Below are 21,879 nucleotides of genomic sequence, written 5' to 3'. Positions count from 1 at the left end.
GTCCGCAATCTTGTCGGCTGAATGGAAGCCGAAGCAGATGCCAGACTTTCGATAGATCCTGGGTCAAGAGACAGCTCAGCAAAGTGCACAGACCGAAGTTAGTCACCAGCCACATATTATTGTCAACAGACGCAGCGCTTCGGCACCTCCAACATCCGCCAGCCCAGCAACAGTCAGTCGCAAAATCTCATAAGGAGGCTTGGTAGCGCTTGGTGAGATGTGGCTGAGGGTTTTCACGGGGTGATAATGAGTCACCATGGGATTGTTGTTGCACTGAACAGCCGGCTAGTGTACTGTCTGTGTATCCGTGAAGGAAGCTGAGAGACGCAGGCAGATTGCGTCAATGGCTTGTGGCTTGGTTCTGTGCGAACAGATGGTGATGGCGGCCCTTTGATGCTGTCAAGTACGCCTAAAGATAGCGATGTTATGGGAGATGGCTGGAAAGGTTGAACACATGGACTCCCGAGATCTACACAAATCGGGTGCCGGCGAGCCGGGCATTTTAAGCCAGTGGAGGCAAGACAGCGTTAGCGCCCACCAACATCCGTCCATGCGGGATCGAGAGACAGCAGTCAGCTGAAGTGACAGATGTCGATGGGATGGAAGATATTTTTGTCAACGGGCATCTTCGAACGATGCGTGAGAATGGAGATCGTTGACCGCCATCAGAGACGCAAGCGGTGTGTTGGGCAACGGCTGTCCGACTTTGTGTGGTGGAGTTGATAGGAAACCGATGGGTCTCGACGATGGATAAAAAAGCACGGAGCCGTCTGGGGTTCCTGCGAGAGGGATCCGCCCAGCAGGGGAGCAAGTCGACTGCGTATATCGTCCAGAAGTGGCAAGCTGTAGAAGATAAAGTAGCTGACCGTGTCTGTGGCAGGGTGCGCCGAGTCTGTAAGGTCCCACGAGAGGATTCTTGGCCCGTCGTGTTGGGTTATGGGATCCGAGATTCAGATGCAGTCGCCGTGCCAACAAGGGGTGGGCAAAGACGGACGGGCTTGGGATGCCGGAAACAACGCATCACCAAGAATCGACGACAGCGAGTCGAAGAGGGAGAAAAGCAAGGCAACAGCTGGACCCATGCTCCGGGTGTCATCTTCAAATGCAGGAACCCCCGAGGCCTTGTTCCCGCGTCGAGTCGTGTGCATGCTTGGATTGGGTTAGGTGAGCGGCAGGCTGAAGCAAGCGACGGACAAACAGGGAAAGCTGCACGATGCGAGGCGGTTGGCGGCCACAATCCCGTGGTGGTGTCGTTACCCGCGTCGTTGAAGAGGAGCTGAGTGCAAGAGAGAAGAGAAGAGGACCTGAATTGCGCCCGAAAAGAGCTTGGGCTAGAATTCGATGCCAGGAACAACAGGTGCGCTAAGATGCAGACTTAGATTTGACGGGGGGTGAGCGCCTGGACACGATGGGCACACCTGGCACGGGATGGGGGGGACCCCTGGAAGAAGGGAAAGACGTCACCCAGCCACCGGGCTTTTTTTGCAGTTGGCGACAGGCTAGAGTGGGCCCCCGCCTTCCAAGTCGGGCAACGCAGCAGCCACAGCAGCTAGGGAAAGGTACGTACCCAACGCCTGGAAGGCCACCCCCGGACGAACCTGGGAGCCAGAACAGCATCAAAGTGGGGCTGCCCAGGAACCGCTGCAACGCTGTGAATCGCCCGGACAACGCTCTCCTTGCGCCACGAGTAAATAGAGGAGGTTGGCGTAGCTACGTAACGCCTTGCAACAACCGCACTTCCTGTCCATCTTGGCTGCGTTTGGGTCCTAAGTGGGATGGCAGGACCAATTGCACCTCATCCTGGAGCCTTTTTTCCCATCCATCAAGATCCATCCATCACCCTTTGTCTCTCTTGCCCATCACCCAGCCATCTGAATATTCACCTCTGCAACCGCCTCTACGTACAAACCTCCCGTCCATCCCGAATCTGCGGGCACATCCCGCCTTCAAACTCTGGACACACCTTTTTTTGTGCGGGAACCTGATCCAGAGACAAAACTAAGTCCACCCTTCCCTCCCCTTGAGCTCCCCAGCCATCCCAATATCCACGAGAAGATCTACCTACCTACCTCTTCCCGCGCCCACCTTTGAAGACCTTACCCGTCACATCCACTCTACACTACACTCACTCAAACACTTTGCGTCCTTCATTCACCGTCAATTCCAAAAGAGACAGCATCCAAAAAGTGGTAGTTTGTTTAGTGTCTGACATACAGGAAAGAGTCTCCATCGCCTACCTCGCAGGTCCAACACCGTCCCGCATTCCTCGCGGTGTTCTCCAGCGGTTCGGTTTTTCTTCAACCCAGCTCTACATTCCTCACTCTTCGCGAGGCATCAACGCCATTCATTCCCGAGACCTCGTATTCCTCGCACCACGAGTCGACTCCCCGCGCGATTAGTCCTTCCCCAGACGACAAGGAAAGACAAGCAGCGTGCCAACGCTGAAGGTGCCTGGACCAGAACCCGACCGTCGCTCCGCTATCACGGAGGACGGGCGAGGGTTGTTTGAGACCTCTCGTTAGAGTGGAGGAGTAGGAACACAGAGTCAACATGGCGAAATTCCAGGTTGGCTGGTATCGTGAGTCCACCCCTCCCCATTCTGGAAAAGCGGCAGCTTGAGCTAACACTTCCACAGGGTTTGTGCCGTTCCTAGGATACCACCATGTCTTGATGATCTTGATCGCAATTGCCATCATCCTTCTTTGTAAGCTCCATCGGTCGCCATCTCCAAGAACCATCACTAACGCACCCGACAGCTCTATTACTGGCAGGCTGCTCATCGTCATCACCTTTGATCCCCGATATCTTCCTCCTGTCCCTGTACTATGACAGTTACACTGCCGTCCCCGACACGGCGCAAGTAGACTACAATGTTCACACCGCCATCGAGAACATCGCTGGCGACGCCCGTCTCGCCGCTCGTGTCGGCTACTTTGGTATCTGCATCAGCCCCGACGGTGGCAGTTGGCTTTGCAGCAACAATGCCACTGCTCTGGCCAATGAAGTCTCCGTCGACCAGGATCCTCTTAACCTGATCTGGCTCGCCGCCCAGTTCAAGGACATGATTGTTTTCCCCTACCTCATGTGAGTCCCCTCTGCTAACCACCTCTAAAACCGCCTACTGACAACCACCAGCATCATTGCCATTATCTTTGCCTTCGTCTGCTTCCTGCTTCTGGCTACCTTCCCCGGGTGGCACGAGGAGGAGGACTCTGAGGGCTCCGACCGCGAGGTGAAGCCCTTCCCCTCGCGACCCGTCTCCCAGATCTCCCTCGCCATCATCTTCATCGCCTCCATCTTCGTGCTGGTGTCAGTATTATGGCAGCACACCGCCTCCGTAGCAGCTTCCATCATCGCTCAAGACTTTGGCAACGGAGCCGTCAAATCCGGTGTCGGATCGTCCGCCATGGTCCTCGGTTGGTTCAGCTTCACACTACTCATCATCGTCACCATCGGTCTGCTAGTCATGATCCTGAGTATCCGCGTCCTGAGCCAAATGGTCGGCTAGTTGCGCCAATCGAGTTGAAGAGATGAACAAGATTTGACGACGACGACAAGATGTGTAGAAGATGGGGCCCGAAGCCCGAAAGGAACACTTTGTACATGGGGAGAGCGCGATTTTACGCCTCACCGAGACCCATCAGCACATTCATCATCGTCCAGCACAAAAAAACACACCAAGCATCAGGAACATTGGCGTTTTCGTTTCGAATTGTGTTTTTGTTTTTATACTCTATTTGCTGTTTTGGCATTTCAATTTTTTGGGCCGGCAGGGGGCCCACGACACCAGGAAACATGTCGAAGTTTCCATGGGACCCCCCATGTTTTTAATGTTGAACGCTCCCTCGCAAGCGGCGGATGAGCAAAGAAAGAGAAGAGAGAGCATGAAACGTATAGACGATATCAGCAACGCCGCGCGGGTCTTTTCAGCCACTTCTCGCTCATGACCCTCAACTCTTACGACGACGACGATACCGAGGCCGTGGCACACGGTCACTTGAACTCTTTGGATTAGCACCCAAGGGTAATGAACGGGACGAGTCGACGAGAGAGGATTGTGGTATGTGCAGCACGAGAACAAGAGAAGACCGAAAAGAGAACGGCATGAGGGAAATGAAGGGAAACAAACTTTTTTTACTTGGACGGATCAATGGGATGGGAAATATGTGTAGGAGTATGTCGACCATGATTACGGGATAAGAGTGTCATGGCCTCGAACCAAAGATGAAGATGAGATGAGAGGAAATGAAATTGCACATGCCAAAACACACACACACCTCGTCTCATTCTGCTTGCGGTGACTCCACGATAACCTATCCCTTGAATAATGATCGACTTTTTGACTACGTGGAGAGTGGACAGGGAAACATCACTTAGAAAGTCACTGTGAAGCCAATTAGGTAGCTTTTGTTTTTGCACTTTATACAAGAAAAGAGTCAATCGACCAATACAACAAAAAACCCCGCGATTCAACACGCCCAAAACGCCATGTTTACCCAATTGCCTTGTCCCGCCGTGATATCTCATGCTTGACTGTTCCTCTTCCCCCCTCTTTCTTCTCTCTTCTCTCTCTACCATCTCTCTCTCTGTTTTTAAACGTAATCGTCTCCTTCTCGCTCCGCCATGCACGCAACGCAGCAACGCTTGCTAATGCACCAACATGACATCTACACAGGCCTCTTGAAAGGGTGCGCCTCCGTGTTGAGGACGTAGTCGTCGAGGCTGATGAGGTCGGGCTCCGAGTACAGCAGGTAAAAGTACTTTAGCGTCTCGGCGACCCAGAAGCTCTCCATCTCGTCGACGGGCTCCGGGGAGCTGGAGAGGATGTTGTCGACCGCGCTGGCGCCGTGCTCGGTGCGCGTCGCCTTGATGATGGCCTGCCACATGTTCCAGCCCTTCTCCTGCCAGATCGGGTCGCCGGTGATGCGGTACATGTACCACACCGATTCGATAGCTTCGGGTCTGGGTGAAGTGTGAGTAAGCAGAGCAATGACAGAGTGAACGCGGTTTAGAGGAGACTTACCGGAGGATGTAGCGTCTAGAGTTGATGTTGACGAAGCCAGGCGGGATCTTCTCCTCGTCGAGCATGATCTTCACGTATTCCTTGTGGGACTTGGGCTTGGGGTCAGGGATTTCCTCCTCGTACACGGGAATCGTGCCGACAATGCCTCCGCTAACGGGAGCATCGTTCGAGACGGTGCCCGAATCCGACGCGTCGCTGTTGATGTTGAGCTTGTCCTTGAGCGAGTTGCTGGCCTTCTCTTCGGACGTGCCCTTGCGGGGATCCTCTGAGGCCGGGGGAGCTCTCTTCTTCAAGAGGTGCTCATCCACGTTGGACGGCGACTTGTTGAGGCCGGGCTCGGGGGCGGGCCACTCGGTCTTCTTGACATCGTTGACCTTCTTCGGCTGGTCCTTGGGGACCTTGACATCAGCGAGGGGGTCGACCTTCTTCTCCTCCGCAGGCGGGGGCATGGCCTTGTCGACAGAGAGTCTGTCAACCGCGGCTGCTCTCCTAAGCTCCTCGTTCTTCTTCTCCTTCTGTCGCTCCTCCCATTCCTTCACCTGCGCGTCGCGCCAGGCGGCGGAGGGGTCAAGGTGCTCCCACCAGAGAGTCTCGTTCCAGGGGCAGCTCTCGAGAGACGCGCAAGGGACGACGGAGGCGCCCTCGGGCATGATACCGGAAGGCATGGATTCGTACGCCCAGACGCAGCCATCAGTCAGCTTCTTGGCGATTTCCAGGTCCTCGGGTCTGTCAAAGATCTTGCTTCCCAAACCAAACATGCCACCAATGAAGCAGGTAAGGTGAGTGACCTCATACTCGACTCGGGCATCGTACTCGGGATCACCAGCCGTGGAGACCTTCGCGGAGAAGAGAATGTCTCTCTCCTTGGGGACCATGGGCCTGTAGAGCAGCCACTTTTTGACGGCTGCAACTGTCTTCTCGTGCATAGTCTTGTACTTGGGCTCAAGGCCGCCAAGCATGAGATATTCCTACTAAAATTAGCTCAAACTCTGGGGAAGCGCTTTTATGAAAAAAACTCACTTTAGGGAAGTACTCATAGGTCGAATCTTGGCTTCCACCCATGCTGTACTGCTCGTATCCCCAACCACCAGGAGCAAGTCCCTGAGGGATGCATTCCCATTCGGATTTCTCCTCGGGAGAGGTGGGAGATGGTCTACGACCGCTGTTTCCGGGGTACAAAGGCTGCTCATTCACGATTGGCTTCGGGAAAGCCTCCTCCTTGTCGACATTGGCGTTCTTCACTACAGACTCGCCATCCTCAGTGACCCTAACAGCCCGCTTCGAGAGGCCTGTCTCACGAGGTGCCACGGGCTCGTCGCGCTTCTCGTCCACGGCAGGCTTATGGCCTTCGGGCTCTTTCATGTGCGCAGCAACAGCCGCGGCGCTTGCAGCCGCAGCCGCAGCCTGCTCCTCCTGGTAGCGAATGGCCTCCGCGGTCCTGTTGCAGCCTGAAGCGTCGAGTTGCTCGGGGAAGATGCCGTTCAAGGTGGTGCCGCGGTTCTGAAGATCCTCGAAAGCGTCGGTGATGCGCGCAATCGCATCGTAGTACTTGCTCTCTCCGGTCAACTGAGCGAGGCGCGTGAACTCCATAGTCATGGAGCCCAGCTCAGCAACGCCGACGTTGCCAGCGCGGTGCGGCTGGGAGGCGTACTGGGGCTGCCAGTTGTAGTACAGAATGGGCATGCGGTTGGGGGTATCGAAGACGCCCATCAGGATCTCGGCCAGCTCAACGGCCTTGTCCAGCAAAACGTCGTAACCACCCTTCTTTCCTCCGCTCACGTCGTACGCCGCAAGCAACCCGCCCAGGTATCTTATAATGGTTTCGAAAACGGGAATATCGCGGCGCGTGGGGCTGAAGGTGAAGTCGATATCCTTGACGGCCTTGGCAGCCTCGTCGAACTCCTCCTTCATGCCCATAATCCAGAGGGTGTCGAGACCGTCCACAAGCGTGGCAGCCCAGCCACAGAAGGGGTCACGGTAGCGAGCGCTGACGGGGGAGAGCTCGTCGTGCATCCAGGCGTACTTGCGGTACCCGCCCCAAGAACGAACCATCTCAGCCTTGATCTGCGCCAGGCGTCTCTCGCGCTTCTCCTTGACGGCGGTCGTCTCGGGCTCGAACTTGTACTGGATCCTGGGGATGTCCTTGGGCTTTCCGGTCGGAAGGGGAATGATCTTGTCGGTGGGAACGGGAAAGTGCTCCTTGACCTTATGCCAATGGATCTGGGAGGTCGTCGTGGAGGCGCTGGACTCGGCGTTGTCGGCGTTGGGTCGGCCGGGAGGCTTCTTGGCGTGGAACTCGTCCTCGACGGGGATCTTGGCGGCTTTCGTGACCTCGGGCTCGTTGTCGGGGTTGTAGACGGGCATCGTGGGCGTGTTTGCGGACTTTGTGGGAATGCCCTTCTTGGGGGTCTCGGTCTTGAGCTGGGGGATCTTGACGACGGTCTGCTTGGCCGTCTGCCGCATGGGGTTCTGCTCGGGCTCATCCTCCTCCTGATCGTGAGGGTGTTCGCTATCCGGGGGCGGGTTGTTGTTCAGAGGCTTATTGGCGGGGGGTTCGTTGACGGGAGGCTGCTTCGCGGGCTCGGTCTTGCCCTTGGCAGGTTCATTGGGCTTGATGCTGCCGGTGTAGCTTGTCGCATCCCACTCAGGGTTCTTGAAGACTTGGTACAGCATGAAAGCCATGACAAAGGCCACCAAGAGCACATAACGGCTCCTCCTGCGGGGCATCATGATTGCTTGCTTGCTCGCCGGGGCGAGTCTCTGGGGCGCAAACTTGGGGGAGTTGGATGTAAGATCGGTCGCGTGCTACACTGCAGGTAGCGGTTCGACCGTCGATCGAGGACCCAGGGGTCCAGGGAAAAGAAGAGCGGCAAGGATGGCAGTGAGTTAACGCAGTGTCATTTCTCGGTATTTGGTTGATGATCGGATTCGAAAGGGCCCTTGAGCAGGCGGGAAGAGTGATTCAGTGTAAGGAATGGAAGAAGGGAAGGAAGGAGAGTAATTGGAGTGTGATTGAGGCAAGGCAAGACGAGGAGCAGGAAGAAAAGATACGTAGAGAATTGGATGGGATGCACGACAGTTGAGGTAAGGTGCCTACGGTAGGTCAGCAAGCAGGTAGGTGGCATGTACAGATTGGCTTTCGGCTCCATTTAGGGGGGCACACGGAGCTGCCAGGATGGCCAAGATGAACTTAAGTGTTCTAGTGCAGCGCCTCTGGTCCGCCTCTGAGGGGAACGCGCTACGGATACAGAGCAGGGCTACCTAAGCCTTTAGGTAATATGGAGGTGGGATGTGGGTGTGTGGATGGCACGCGCATGAGCAGATACAACGTTCAGCAGCGCCGACAACGTGGCACAGAAAGTATTTCGACATCAGACCAGCACTACGCAGTTATGTACATAGGCAGTAGGGCGAACAGGCCGCCCGCCACCTGTGCGCCGTGGGAGGTGGAAGCTGCCCGAGAGCAGCAGTCAGCGCACATGAGGCGAGAGAAGAGCAGACGGGCCGGGAGAGGCAAAAAAAGGCACGACAGTTTACAGACGCCAAGACGCGAGATCTGAGCTTTCCCCGTGTCGGATTGAAGCATCTGGCTCCAGCAGGTCAGGGGTTCAAGATGTCTTTTTCCCAGTGGTGCTGTGCAGAGGCCCGCACCCGTACACTGGTATCCGCCCTGTATGTATCCAACCTTTGTACGACCGGGTTCTCCTTAACGATAGCTGTCACGGATTCGAGATTGCCCGTATGGATGTCTGAAGATCCTCTCTATCAAAGACGTTTCAACCCGTCTGGCCAACTCTGTCAACTTCTCATTGGTGTAAAGTTTCGCCCTCAGCCGCAGACACGCCCGCCACTTGTCTTGAAGTCAAATCATTCTCAGAGTGGAAACCAGGTAGGGAGAGAAATTTACAAGACACTTTTTTTTTTTTTCCTCTTGTGCCAAAATGTCTCTGTCCTTTCCCCCTTGCCTGCTCAACCGATTGCTACCCCAGACACACATGGGCAACTTGCTGAACAGTACAGAGTAACACACAAAGAATAGCGCATGGCAATTGGCTCCCGTGGCGGGTCACACCTTAAGTGATGAAAGGCCACGGCGGTCCTCCCAGCTCGCAGCCAATCCGATGGCAGGGGACCGGCGCACCTTAACAGCGGGGCGGAACGGATCCAGATGGACCTTATTTTTCCAGGGAGTCGGTGGGCAGCTGCTCCTCCCAAAGTCGTATCCCAAGATGGATGATCCTCGCAGTAGATTGCACCAACCTTTGGGTACGAGGACGCTGGAGTCCGAGGATGATTTTGGGCAAACTATTCGTCTCGACTATCCAATACTCTTAGTAGGTAGGTACACAAAAGAGACAGAGGCGTGCCCATCAAGTCACCCGACCTCCTTTACTACTGTCTGTAAGTAGGTACCTAAGGAAGCCAAGCCGGATCCCCGCCGTCTCTTTAACCGTGCTATTGTCTTGGCACGAACAGCTGCCAGAGCTTCTGCTTCCGGCAACCCATTCAGCCCTCTCTCTGTCTCCTCCCAGGCTCTCTCTCTGAGACTCTCCACATCGAGCCCCCTTGCGCCCCTTGGCAATCAAACGACGGACAGCCGAACAACAACCGGTCGTCAATCGCTTCTCCTCGGGCCAGAAAGAAAGCCTGTGCGACGATCGCAGTCTTGTAAGCGCCAGCCTCTGTTGACGTGCAGTGCAGTGACACGAGCAGCCGCAGCAAACACGCTGACCGACCGGCCGGCCGTGACACGGGGGGCCCGCTGTTCAGAAACGCCGTCTTCAAGCCGAAACACTCGAGCCTCAAGACATGACTTCAGCGCTCCCGCATCGCATGAGGCGCGATTGACTGTAAAAAAAAGAGACGAGCCGATAAGTAGGTGCTGGACAGGTCTCCGCGGCATGCAGAGAGAAAGGGAAAACACGAGACGAAAAGGGAAAAAAAAGAAGGTTTCGGGTTCCTGTCTTTCATCACCGCCCCGAGCAGCAACATTTGCCGAGCATCTCCAGGGTCCCGCCCCGTCTCCACGAGATCTGCCTTATTAAGATGCGAAAAAAAAGAGACAGTCCGAGAAGTTTAAAGATTCCGTCATTCCGTTGCGCAGGTGCATTTTTTCGTAGTCAGCACCGCCCGGAATGCAGAGGGCCCTGCATCATACCCCATTGAGAGACAGGTCGGTCGGCTGCCGGGCCTCCGATGCTCGTGGTTCAAATCGGGCAGGTTACCCTCCGCCCGCATTTGCCGGGCCTGCCGGAGGAGGGGAGGGGAGGAGGGGCCCGCACGCGACTACCATGTGACCTGCAAGAATGGCGGAAGAATTCCAACGACGGCAGGAACGTTAATTGGACTTTGGGGAAGGTGGTGTTCCCAACCGGATATTTACCACACTGCGACGTGAATATGCTTAATTGATCAGATATAGCACGAAGTCCTCGGTTCGACGGTTCTCGGCGGCGATGGCTCTCAACTCATGAGACAGCTCCTTCCCAGATCTCCCTCCTGCAACCTCCTGCGAGGCACCACATAATTGAGTTACGTTTCTTGAGAGCTTCCGGGAACGGTGCCATGGCTCCACCTGATTGAAGTTATCGTGAAACTCAAAGACACTGGGGACTTCTAGACAGTAGATACCAAAATGGTTCATGGCAAGAGAAGGTCGCTAGGGTTGTGCAAGAGTGGTGGCAGGTAGCGATGACATGAAAATGTAGTTGAATGAGTCTCCTTAGGTATTCCATAGATGGGCATCTTTTCAGACTTTTGGAGATAAGCCTCGTCATGAACCCTGGGGGCTTTTCTAAAACGAGCACGGCATTTAAATTCTGCTTCTACCTTGATGATCATCAAAAAAGAGTTTTACTAGTCGGGCAGTGTCCACATACGCGTGTTTCCTCTCAAAGCGGCTATCGTCGTCGTTGTCGTCATTATTATCATCACTACCCCTACTGCTTTCTCTACTGTTGTCGTCCGTATAGAAGCATTGGGTTTGCTACGATACTGCCGAGTAGCTGACTGACACTGCCCAGCTAGCAAAACTCATCAAAAACGCTTTTCATCAATCTAACGCTTCTCAACTCCTACTCGATCGCCAGCGAATGAGCAACAAAATCGGCGGCCAATATGTACGACGACGAGTGGAACCGACTGACTCCCAACGAACAGCACAAAAGGCGCAGGGAGCACGGAACATGGCCCGCCAGATTCCTCAAAGCCCTCCGGTTCAAATTATACAAGAAGCAGTCCCCGGAGCAGAGAATGGGTGCCACCGGCGAGCTCACCCGCCGCCGCCGTATCCAGCTTCACTTCCTGGAACTGTACTTTTCTCCGGCCATGGTCGCGAGGATGCGACTACACTTTCAACACTTTGCCGAGTACCAGCTGTCACTCTCTAGATATGTCAGGTACCGTTGTAAAGACATGCTGCCCCGTGAGTTTTGGAACCTGCCGGCCAACTCGCCGAGCAGAATGACGAAAGCTCGGCTTCTGCTTGTCATCAGCCTGGTCTTCCATCCGGATGTCAGCGCTCAGATTGCTTCCAACATTGAAGAGTTCGATGAAATTGCAGGTATCGAGTGTACGGACGCGTTCATTGGCGAGACTAAGTTGCGGGATTGGTTGAAGTACCTGCTTGACTACACCCTGTCAGGGTTGGCTGGCGCAGGTTGTCCCTTTCTCAGATATGATGTAGGCTCCGGATAACGGCGCATCTTTGTTGCACATGCTGACGATTGATAATAGAAAGCAGCGTGGTCTAGTACTGACGATGAGGGGAATCCCAAGGAGCTACACCCGGGACCTAATCCGGACTTTCTCAAATTTCTCAGGCCTGTCGCAGTCGATATTGAGCAGATAAACTTGAAAGGCACAAACATTCTTGAGGCATGGAGGAGTCATCCAGTCACACGATCTCTGAGCCGCCTCAAAGACGGGCAGGATGAGTTGCGACACGACCCGACTAACTTGGGGCAAACATGGACGCCCGCAACACCAGGCACCAACTGCGTATACACCAGTACAAACGAGCATTTCCTACGCGAGACATGGTACCGACCTATCATTCCCTTGGACAGAGAAATCGAAGAAAACCAGATGACGCCCAGATTCGTCGATGGTGCTATCACAAGATTTAGCCCTCTCCGAGAGTACCTCTGGACAGCCTTCCGAACGCACATGGTATCTCTAAAACCAACAGTAGAAGAGCTCCCGCACCTCAGAGCTCCATGGACTGCCCGAGATCGAAAAATCTACCGAGGGGTGTTGTTGACCCAGTACAACAGCACTCAGCCTGCGCCAGCGGAGCTGTCCCACTACATTGTCCCCGAGGGCCAGGAGACAGCCTTGGGGGACTTGTCGCTTAACCATTGGGTCGGAAATGCAAAGGCTTGGGATCATTATAACCAGATACACGGCCAAGGCCATCGCGAGTGGCCTCATGTGGTTCATGTAAAAGCATATCCTTCGCCATCACCCACAACACATCAAACTTGCACAAACATGTGGCGAACGGCTTGGAAAGATGGGTTTAACTCAGAGCACAATCGTGACCAAAAGGCAATTATGTACTTGAGTTCGCAGTACAAAGCCACGTTTGCCGTTTCTTTCGAGAGGACAACAACTGGTCCCCGAGCCAGCTGAAACCACGCGAGCTTACCAGGTTTCAGTGAAATAGTCGCAGGTGGGAGTGAGATACAATTCAACGCGATACCGCAAAATGCGGCTCAGACATCAAACTACAACAGAGGCCCTAGAGCATGTCAGAGCATGTCTGCCGTTTGACTCAAACAAACAGCTTCGGCATGGCACGCTTCAACGACAGGTAAGTGTCTCGCGAGAATGACCCCAAACTATCGAAAATGGTATCAGTCCGTTCCATTTCCACAAGTTTAGAGCTAGAGCACCTGTGTATGCGGGGGTGTTCCAGCGGCATCGCTGTTGTTCATCTAGGCCGTCGGTCTTGGCCTTGGGACAATACGAAGCATCAGCAATGCTGGAACACATCTCGAACGGCCAAAAGGATTGCACTTAAGTTCCAAACAGTCCAAAAGCGCTTAGCCCGCGTCGTCATTACGGTTAAGATTGTGCCTGCTGCGAAGCAGGCCTCCTCTTCGAAAGGAGAGTCATCGATCAAGAAACCGCCCTATGAAGACGACGAAGACGACGATGGCGACCAACCTAGGGGCACCAAGAAGAATAAGTTCAAGACGCTGCGAGGCCTCAAGCAGGATGCTTCAGAATCCGAATTTCGACTTCGGCAAGAGGCTCAAGGCATGGTCCAACCAATCCACGGACTAATGACTTCGCTGCGGCTTTCCATACATAACTCGAGGGTGTTCGGTCAGGTGTAAGAGTGTCTGTTCTTCTAATGAATGATACGAATAATCACTAAGGAACAGCCAAAGATAACGGAGGTCTTACCAACCAAGACCTCGCTCTATAGCCCGCGCACCTAAAGCCCCCTCCCCTGGCTCCACGGAGCCTGAGACGGGACGGACTGCACGAGATCATGTAAGCTATCATACGCAAATGTGAGACTGAACCCCTAAAGAACAGTGGTAGATATAAAATATCCCCTGACTAGTATCTTGAACAGCATGGGCAATATTGTCCATGCCTTGAACGCAAAACCCGGCGCTGTCGATGATACTAAGCTCAGAGGAGAGGCAACCTATATCAACAAAAAAGGACCTCCTGCCTCAAAGAGCACCGCTTCAAACCTCCTTTCTTCATTCTCCTCAAGGTATTGCCCCCATATCCCAGGGTATTCAGACTACAGTGCTTGCAACCCGACCGGAAACCTCCAGAAAAGTTACCAGGCCCAAGCAGACCAGGCTGAAAGCACCGTAGCTCGCGTTTCTGTTTATAAACACACACAGGTGGAGAAAGGAATCATAGATTGGCTGTGGTGAAGCGTTCTTCGCTGGTTATTAAGTCGCGCCCCCTTTATATAGACACGTTCGCTCATCACTTTACACAATATTTATCCCCTGTTGGTTGGTTCCTTTCTCCAAGAGCATACAAAGCCATTCAAATTGCTGAAGTAACGAGGTATTTCAATACAAATTTCTACCTTGAGAGTCATCTCTTCAAAACAGCAATAGAAGTTTCGGTTGTGATAGGCGAAGGGCCAGGTCAGCGGTGATGCTCTTTCCACAAGTACGAACCAACCAGCTCTCAGACATCAAGAAAACAACCCCATTCTAGCCCGTCGCTTTCCTCCCTTTCTCCCTTCGTATTCTGCTACTTATCCACGTCCTTAAACCACCCGGAGCAATCCCGTATCGCTCAGGTATCTCGCACCTTGACATGAACCTAGCTCGGTGGCTCAATCCAAGGCAAAGCCTTGCACCAGCTCTCTGTAGACATGTCATTCGTCTCTGTGCTGCTTGGAGGATGTACATCCCGCAAGTTCCTTAAATAATCAGTCCATAAATGTCATGAAGCAATCGACCGTCCCCATCGTCGATCCGTCTTTGAGGAGAATCTTCATCTGACGCCAGTGACTTTTACAGCATCCATATGCAAGCACGCCTAGCTTCTGACAGAGGGCACAGCAACAATCAAAGTGTCCGTAGTCCGGGTGGTCTGGAATCTAAAACCTAAGCCCGACAAGTAACTTGACAATAGCCATAATAAAAACCCCATCCACCATCTCCATATCCACGTCCAGTCCCACCCACTGCCCTCTCATCCCTGCTCTCCTGCGTATATCTGACACCCTCTCTAAGCGTATTCAACAAAAAGTGGTAGAAAATGTTTACAATTACCTGAGAGGAGCTATAAGCCTCTCCAGAATCTCTGCCAACTTACACTACCACCCGTAAAACCCCTTTACCGCAAGCCTTCAATACACAACTCAACCTTTTGTCATCTCACCAAGTACCCCCGTTTCGAATGGTACAAAACCCCAAATCATCCCCTTCTGCTCCCGAGAAACTTCAGCAAATCAGCTGGTTGTGGTCCATTTGTTCCTGCTCACCTAAATAATCCCACAAACCAGACACAAAATCGCCCTCTCCATAAAGACAGTCCATCAACCCCGGACGTCCCGACAATCCTTTCGTCGTCCATCGTTTCTCGCCAGGTATACCGTCCAAATCCCAGATCAACCACTACAGACGAAACCTCCACTCACCCGCAACAAGAGAGCATGGAATCATGATGCGGACCTACGAGATCGCCCACCAAGACATTCGGAAGAAGAATACCGGTAGTCCTCGTGATCGACCCCCAGAAAGAATTGGTCAGTTCCACCTTTTTATCACTCCTGCTTGGTAGAGAAGTCCATATGGCGGACAGATTCAAGTGGCTTACGCGAGACATACATTCGCAACACCATCACAAGGCACCTCATATGCGCCAACCAACTCCATCAATATATTACCCGCCTCGATATATACCTCCCTCCTTCCCCCCCAGCCTCGGCGCACATCCACCATACCTCCTCATCCCAAATACAACCAAGCAAAGCCCAAAAAAGCGCTCCGCAAAAACAAACAGCGAAAAATCCCCGAAATCCTTCCCATGCGCCATCGCTGCAACAACGAGCGTCCAGTGTTTTGCATACAACGAGAACAAATGTTTCACCGCTACCTCGTGGCCCAAGCCACGTCTCCCCCTTCTTTTCAATGTTTCCCCTCCTCCTCTTACTTGTTTTCACCATCGGGTACTGAGTTCCCCTCGCGCTCTCCCCGTCAACTAGACGTCTTTGCCGCGAATTTTGGTGTATAGCCCGGTATCGAAAAAGTTGTAGTTCGGATCCAGCTCGCAGAAGGGGTGCTGCGAGAGCAGCACGTCTGCGGTAGGCCGCTCCAGTGGGTTTCTATCGATTGTTAGTCTGGCATGCTGACAGAAGAAGTCGCAAAACACTTACACAGTGAAACAGTCCAGCATAAAAGCAATCGCCAGCGGACTGATAGTTTCACGGACCTCATCTGGGATAGGCGGCGTCTCTCCGTTTGCAATCTTGTAGATGGCGCCAACGGCTTCCTCCTTGGACCAAGGCCGTCGACCGGCAAACATCTCCAGCACAACGCATCCCAAACTCCAGATATCGACCTTGGCGCTGTATCCCTTGCCCTCGGAGCGGATGACCTCAGGCGCCATCCAGAACACGGATCCCTGCATCGAGTTGGACTTGTCATTGCCGTAGATGTTGTCTGTTTTCTTGGAGATACCAAAGTCGGAGATCTTGCAGGTGCCATCGAGATCCAGCAAGATGTTGTCGGCCTTGAGATCGCGATGCAAGATACCCTCTCTGTGGAGGTATGCAAGACCAGACAGCATCTGCCTGGTAAGCGACGAGACTACCGATTCCTCAAACTTGCCGTGCTTCCGCAGGCAGGATCCGATACTGCCACCGGAAATATACTCGAGGAAGATGCTGATAGACGTCTCCTTACGCTCGCAACCAAGGTACTGGACAATGTTGACGTGGTCGAGATGCTGCATCGTCTCGATTTCCTGGTCAAGGGCAGCCACCAACTCCCGCATCTTCGCCTTGTCGCCCTGCGCCGCCTTCGGGTTGACCTCGACTTCCTTGACGGCCAAGAACTCTCCAGTCGTAGCATTCATACCGAGGTAGACGCGACCGTAGGTACCCTTGCCGATAAGCTGACCCTTGAACCAACGGAACGTAGTCTGGCGCTTGGGCAATGTATCCTGGGGAATCTGGGGCATGACCATGCTGCCTCGTTGATCGGGCCGGATCTGCACAATGTTGGCGTTGAACATCTTTGTGCTCTTCCTCCTCATCAATGCCGATGTGTTCTGGCCGTTCTGGCCCTGTTGCGTTGTTGTGGTAGTAAACCGCTTGTTGGCCTCGTGAGCACCACGAGCAACTTCACGGATGGACTTCATACGGCCGAGACCTCCAGAACGTCTCACGCTGCGTTGAGCGACTGAGGCCACGGAAGCTGGACGCTCAAGTGCCTTGAGAGTAGACTCATCCGAGCCCAGGGTATCGCTCTCGTTGTAGAATGACCGATTTGCCTGGCCCATAGCCACGCGCAAGCTTGGTGGAGGAGATTGCGGAAGCGCCGAGGGTCCAGGGGCAGCTTCCTTCTCCTCGGACTCGGCAATAGGAGACGGGGGCGAGGCATCCGCTCCTCCCTCTTCGAGTACCGGCTGGTCGAGATCCAAGTTCGGGAAGAAGTCGTCGAGGTTGTTGATAAGGGCGTCGGTGGTGGGACGGTTGGCCCAGACGTCCTTCTCCACAAACGACTTTCTTCGGCTAAGCTTGCTGTCTTCCGACTCCCATCCCTCTGAACCAGGTGTGTTGGGCGTCCTGCGTGAGCTCTTGCCGCTGCGAGCACTCATGAGAGCCTCGTCTTCTTCACCCTCCTTGCTCGAGCCGCCGAACGACTTGGGCGAGTTGAATGATACAGAAACCTTCTTCTTCGACTTGGCAGTGTTCACCGTCAGGGTCGGTCGTTTGTCGTTGGCCTCATCAGGCGAATCATCGCCATCGAAGATGCGCGTAATCTTGGTAGGCTTCTTTTGCTGGCTGGTCAGAGGAACGGCAAACAAGCCATCATCAGAATCGTCACCAGAGTCGTCATCACGCTGTGCAGGAGGCTTGTCAAAGCTGACTTCCGTATCGAGGAAATCAAAGTCTGGCCCATGTGATTTGCGGCGAGGGGGCTGGGGTTGTTCAGTCGGGGGGATTTGGGGCGGGTTGAGGGAACTGGGGCTTATTTCACGCGAATGTACCCGTTGTGCTGTTGATTTGATTTTAGCGACCGTACCGTTTTGAGACCTCTTCCTTGACAGCGGAGTCCCGCCGGGAGAGTAGTCAGGCACGACGAAGGGCAGATTTCCACGGCTCCATGTGAGAGAGCCAGGTGAGCCAGACGCCGTGCGAGGACTACCTTGATCCGAGCAGGACTTGCCAAAGTCAACCGACGACATTGCTCCCTTACCTCGATCTGAGTAATCGCCGCTCATGTTAGAGTGCGACGACACTCGCTTGGGCGACTTGGACCTGCGGTTGTTCGAATGGCCAACCGCCCCAAGGCCTCTGCCCATGCCCACGAGGGCTGCACCAATGCCACCAACAGGCTGGCTGTTTGTCTTCTTCTTTTTGTCCGGATTTTGTCCGGGAAGCTCCATATCCTCAAACAAGGTGGATGGTCGTCGCGGTGCCGACGAAATGCTGCCGTCGGATGACCGCATGGCGTGTCCAGTCTTTCTGCTTAAAGAGTTTGCCTTGAGAAGAGTAGCAGAAGGGTCGCTAGGCGGCGCAGGTGGCTTCCGCACAGGGAACAGTACTTCCGGCTTCTTGTCCTCATAAGGTGACTGTCGGGGCTGATCAAAGTCGACTGTGCGCCCGTGTATGCCGTATGGGGTGGAAACGCCTTCCGGCGCGTTTCTGCCGTCCTTCATGGCTGCTTGTCTTCTCTTCTCGAGGTATTCGCGCTGCTTGCGTTCCATCTCGGCACGGTATTCACTAGCTTCCTGTGCGAGCATCTTGTCATCAACTCTCTCACCGGTCAGTGTGTTTTGCCTTGATGTCGGCGGCGACGAGCTGGATCTCGTCCTCGATAGACCGTTCAAACGGTTGTACGCCTCCTCGTCGAGGGACGTGTGTGCCGGAGCGCCATTAGCCTGGCCCGAGCCTTGGGGCACGTAACCGGAAGGACGGATGAAGAACTTCAAAGACCCTGTAGCATCAGCTCTGACCTTGCGTTGTGTCGTCAACTTCTGATCGTCGAGCGGCTGGTCGTGGTCAAATTTGCCAAGCTCGGTCAAATATATTTGAGAATTCAAAGCATCCATCAAACCAAGGCTGCTGCAAACAATCTGTCGAAGATCTGTTGCCGATTCGGCTTCAGTAATGTCGCACATGCGGTAGTTGTAACCATCCATGGTAGCCAACACATACGTTCTGCCAGGGCCAGAACGTCTCGACTTGTCCTTCTCATGCAGGAGATCAAGCGATGTCTCACTGTTGTTGCCAAATCGAGAGCCGAATGAGTGAGACTTGAAGTTGAGAGCTGGTGACGTCGGTGACTCCACATCGTCGGGGCTGGGGAAGGCACCGTCTTCCTTTTGCTTCTTCTTCCTAGATAAGAAGCTGAGAAAGCTCTTTCCGTCCTTTGCAGATGATGGGGGTTCGGTGCCAGCCGAGCGATCACCATTGGACTCCTGAGGCGATGGGCGCCCACCATCCTGACCCAGTCGGCGACTCTCTGCGTTACCGCGAGTGGCCTGGATCATGTCCGCGATGTTCATACCACTGCGCAACATCTGGCTAGCCTCGGGAGGAATTCCAGAACCATATATGGCAGCGTTGGAGGACAGAGAGTCGGTGCTGTTCCGTGACCGATGCCCAAATTTGGCTGAGTGCGGAGAGGCTGAAAGGTTGCCTGCCGACGAGGGAAAGAGGGACGCGCTCTGCGGGTTTGGACTCCCATTGGGGCTGTCGGTTCGTAGAGGCGGCGGGCGGAAGCTGTCGCCGGGCTCGCTGGCGTTCGGGCTGTGACGCCGGCTGCCGTCGATGTCGATTTGCTTCAGGATGTTCCTGTGGTTAGAGTCTGAGCTCATTGTGCTGTTGAGCGTAGGCATAGTAGTAGACCTGGTCTGCGAGAACCGTCGTCCGCCAAAACCAGGACCAGGAGCCTTGATCGGCGTCTGCCGGTCATCAGTCTTCGAGAGTTCACTCGGACGAACGATCATACTCACGTTGGGAGAGTCTGCGCCATCGGTCCCTGCGCTGGGCAGGTTGTTGCCGTGGTTCACAGACTCTTTCCTCCCGTGCGAAGATACTTTTGATGGGTCAGCCGGCAGACCCTTGACGATGTTGCGAATGAGCCGTCGCATTCTCTTTCCTTCCTCTCGCTCTCGTGGCTGGTCCCATCCCGTCCCGCTGTTGGTGCACTCGACTGCCAGTCTCGGGTACACCTGTTGGTGCATCATGCCAAAGTTTCCTCGTCCTCCTAGGCCGCTCCCGAGCTCGAGGAAGTGGGTTCCGTGGATGTTGAGGCCCTTGAACGTCTCCTGCCAGTCCTTTGAGAATTGGTTGGATGCGAGAAACAGCAACACCTTGTCCAGCGGCCACTGCGCAGCCAGATCCGGGTGAATACTCCAGGTGGTGGCGTTAGACTGTTGCGACAGCCCTCGAGTGTGCATAGCCTGGGCGTACATCCTGTCTCGTCCAGTAATGTCGTCCTGGGGTGTTGTCATGGTTGTGTCAGCGCTGGTCTGGCTGTTCGTGGGCCACGAGCTTTGCGACGTTGCAGAGAAGGTGGATGTCTCGTCAAAGCCGCCCAGGCCTGGTATTCCAACTCCTTCGCCATAGGTATCGCCTTGCGGTATGTAGGTCGCAGACATGCCGCTGCCATGGTCATTCGGGGGAGGCGGGGGCGGGATCGATAGTGTCGTGCCGGTCGCAACCTGGGCATGCAGCTTCGGATTGTAGGCCTGATGTTGTCCTGGCGGGGGAGGGGGTACGTTGAAGCCGTTGCGGCCGTCGTACATTCGTCCAAAGGCGCCATGCCACGGCGCCTGGCCTGCCATCGCACTCCCCGGGGGCGGACCGGGAGGCGGCGGGAGCATCATGCCGCCGCCGCCCGTGGCGCCGGGAGCAGAGGGAAAGCGCGGCGGGGGAGGAGGTATGGACATCATGTTGCTCATCTGGCCCTGGACGGGTGGTGACATGGGCGGCGGCGGCGGAGGGACCTGGAAGGGCCTGGAGGAGTCGGCGGCGGAGACATGTCGTTGGTTGTTTTGATACATGGCTTGTGGTTTCGGAGGCGGGCCAGCTCGGGTAGCTGGCCTCGCGGCGTCGGGGCCGAGGAGGAGAGGAGTGGTCGGGAGGCTCGTGGGGATTGAGCTCGCGGTGGCGGCTCTTGGGCGAGCACCGCCGGGGGAGAGGAAGCTGGAGTTGGATGCCTTCGTGTGCAGGGAGGGCGGCGGGAGTTTGGGGGTGGAGGGCTGGTAGTTGGAGGGCAGGTTTGTGAAGACGAGGCCGTCGAGGTTGTGAATCTCGTCTCTAGATCGTGGGACACTGGGAAAGGGACTCGAATTGCGGTCGTGGGTATCAGATCTGGTCGCAGAGCGCTGGCGCGAGCTACCACTACTCATGGTATGCCCAGGTAGGTACAGTGCCAATGTCGTGGTTCCAGTTCGGGTTACCAGCAGCAGATAGCGTCGCCGTTGGCAGGGCCAGTCCCGTCGTGGTAAGGTGTTGATGGATGGGTTGGGATGGGATGGGTACGCGGCACATGGCAGGGGTGGTGTGGGCTGCTGCAGTGGGCGGCGGTGGGCCTCAGACCGTGGTCATGTCGGTCGGGTTCAATCGACTCGTCCTTGTCGGCTGTGTCGTTTGCGGTCGCTTGTTCTTCGTCGGGCTGTCGTCGCGGGGGTATTGTTGTTGGTGGTGTGGTTGGTGTTTGGAGCAAATGCGGTTTTGGGGCGAGTAGGTAAACCAGCGACGGGATGGAGACTTTTCTTTGGAGGGGAAAGGCAGGAGGAGGGGTGGGCAGCCAGTGGTATGCGCTCCAAGGTAAGGTAAGGTCGCAGCCTGTCGGTCGGGTCGCCTTGTCTGTGTTCTGTCTCTGTTTCTTGTCTCTGAGAGCGAGGTGAGACGGGTTCCGCAGAGGACGAGAGACAGCAGTAGCGCGCTTAGAGCGATCGGGCCAAGGTGGTGTGGTGTGGTCTGGTATGGTATGGTCGTCTGGAGACTGGGGTGGGAGGTTGGGACTTGCGTCTAACAGGCTACCTAACCAACGCACGGCACCTTAGCAGACGGGAGAGTAAGAGAGCGTACGCAGGTCTACCTGTCGAATCATGTTCGAAGTATCAGGTATCAAGCATCGTCTCAATTGCCCAGATGCAGCTTTAGCGGGGCGGATGTGTGCCGT

General features: G+C 54.9%; 5 protein-coding genes across 5 annotated transcripts; 3 read left to right on the top strand and 2 right to left on the bottom strand.

Moving 5' to 3' along the window:
* Positions 1 to 2,550: 2,550 nt before the first annotated feature.
* CGGC5_v008127 (uncharacterized protein) lies at positions 2,551 to 3,508 on the top strand (the record flags this gene model as incomplete). Its single annotated transcript, XM_032023706.2, has 4 exons — positions 2,551 to 2,578; positions 2,636 to 2,704; positions 2,757 to 3,084; positions 3,136 to 3,508. 4 exons carry the CDS (start codon positions 2,551 to 2,553, stop codon positions 3,506 to 3,508), a joined length of 798 nt encoding a protein of 265 aa, XP_031891951.2.
* Positions 3,509 to 4,667: 1,159 nt separating this feature from the next.
* Positions 4,668 to 7,753, bottom strand: Man1b1-0 (Endoplasmic reticulum mannosyl-oligosaccharide 1,2-alpha-mannosidase; the record flags this gene model as incomplete). Its single annotated transcript, XM_032023695.1, has 3 exons — positions 4,668 to 4,962; positions 5,024 to 5,991; positions 6,044 to 7,753. 3 exons carry the CDS (start codon positions 7,751 to 7,753, stop codon positions 4,668 to 4,670), a joined length of 2,973 nt encoding a protein of 990 aa, XP_031891950.1.
* Positions 7,754 to 9,252: 1,499 nt separating this feature from the next.
* On the top strand, positions 9,253 to 9,836 carry CGGC5_v008125 (uncharacterized protein; the record flags this gene model as incomplete). Its single annotated transcript, XM_066151968.1, has 3 exons — positions 9,253 to 9,361; positions 9,556 to 9,691; positions 9,743 to 9,836. 3 exons carry the CDS (start codon positions 9,253 to 9,255, stop codon positions 9,834 to 9,836), a joined length of 339 nt encoding a protein of 112 aa, XP_066008670.1.
* Positions 9,837 to 11,140: 1,304 nt separating this feature from the next.
* On the top strand, positions 11,141 to 11,719 carry CGGC5_v008124 (uncharacterized protein; the record flags this gene model as incomplete). Its single annotated transcript, XM_032023684.1, has 1 exon — positions 11,141 to 11,719. One exon carries the CDS (start codon positions 11,141 to 11,143, stop codon positions 11,717 to 11,719), a length of 579 nt encoding a protein of 192 aa, XP_031891957.1.
* Positions 11,720 to 15,715: 3,996 nt separating this feature from the next.
* Positions 15,716 to 21,100, bottom strand: mkh1 (MAP kinase kinase kinase mkh1; the record flags this gene model as incomplete). Its single annotated transcript, XM_032023673.1, has 4 exons — positions 15,716 to 15,839; positions 15,891 to 17,736; positions 17,938 to 19,648; positions 19,700 to 21,100. 4 exons carry the CDS (start codon positions 21,098 to 21,100, stop codon positions 15,716 to 15,718), a joined length of 5,082 nt encoding a protein of 1,693 aa, XP_031891956.1.
* Positions 21,101 to 21,879: the final 779 nt, after the last annotated feature.

Source organism: Colletotrichum fructicola (genome assembly GCF_000319635.2).
Source record: "Colletotrichum fructicola Nara gc5 chromosome Unknown KSG_Nara_v1_contig04, whole genome shotgun sequence".
Lineage (NCBI taxonomy): Eukaryota > Fungi > Ascomycota > Sordariomycetes > Glomerellales > Glomerellaceae > Colletotrichum > Colletotrichum fructicola.
The sequence above is the reverse complement of the archived record's forward strand: the minus strand, read 5'-3'. Positions and strand labels throughout refer to the sequence as shown.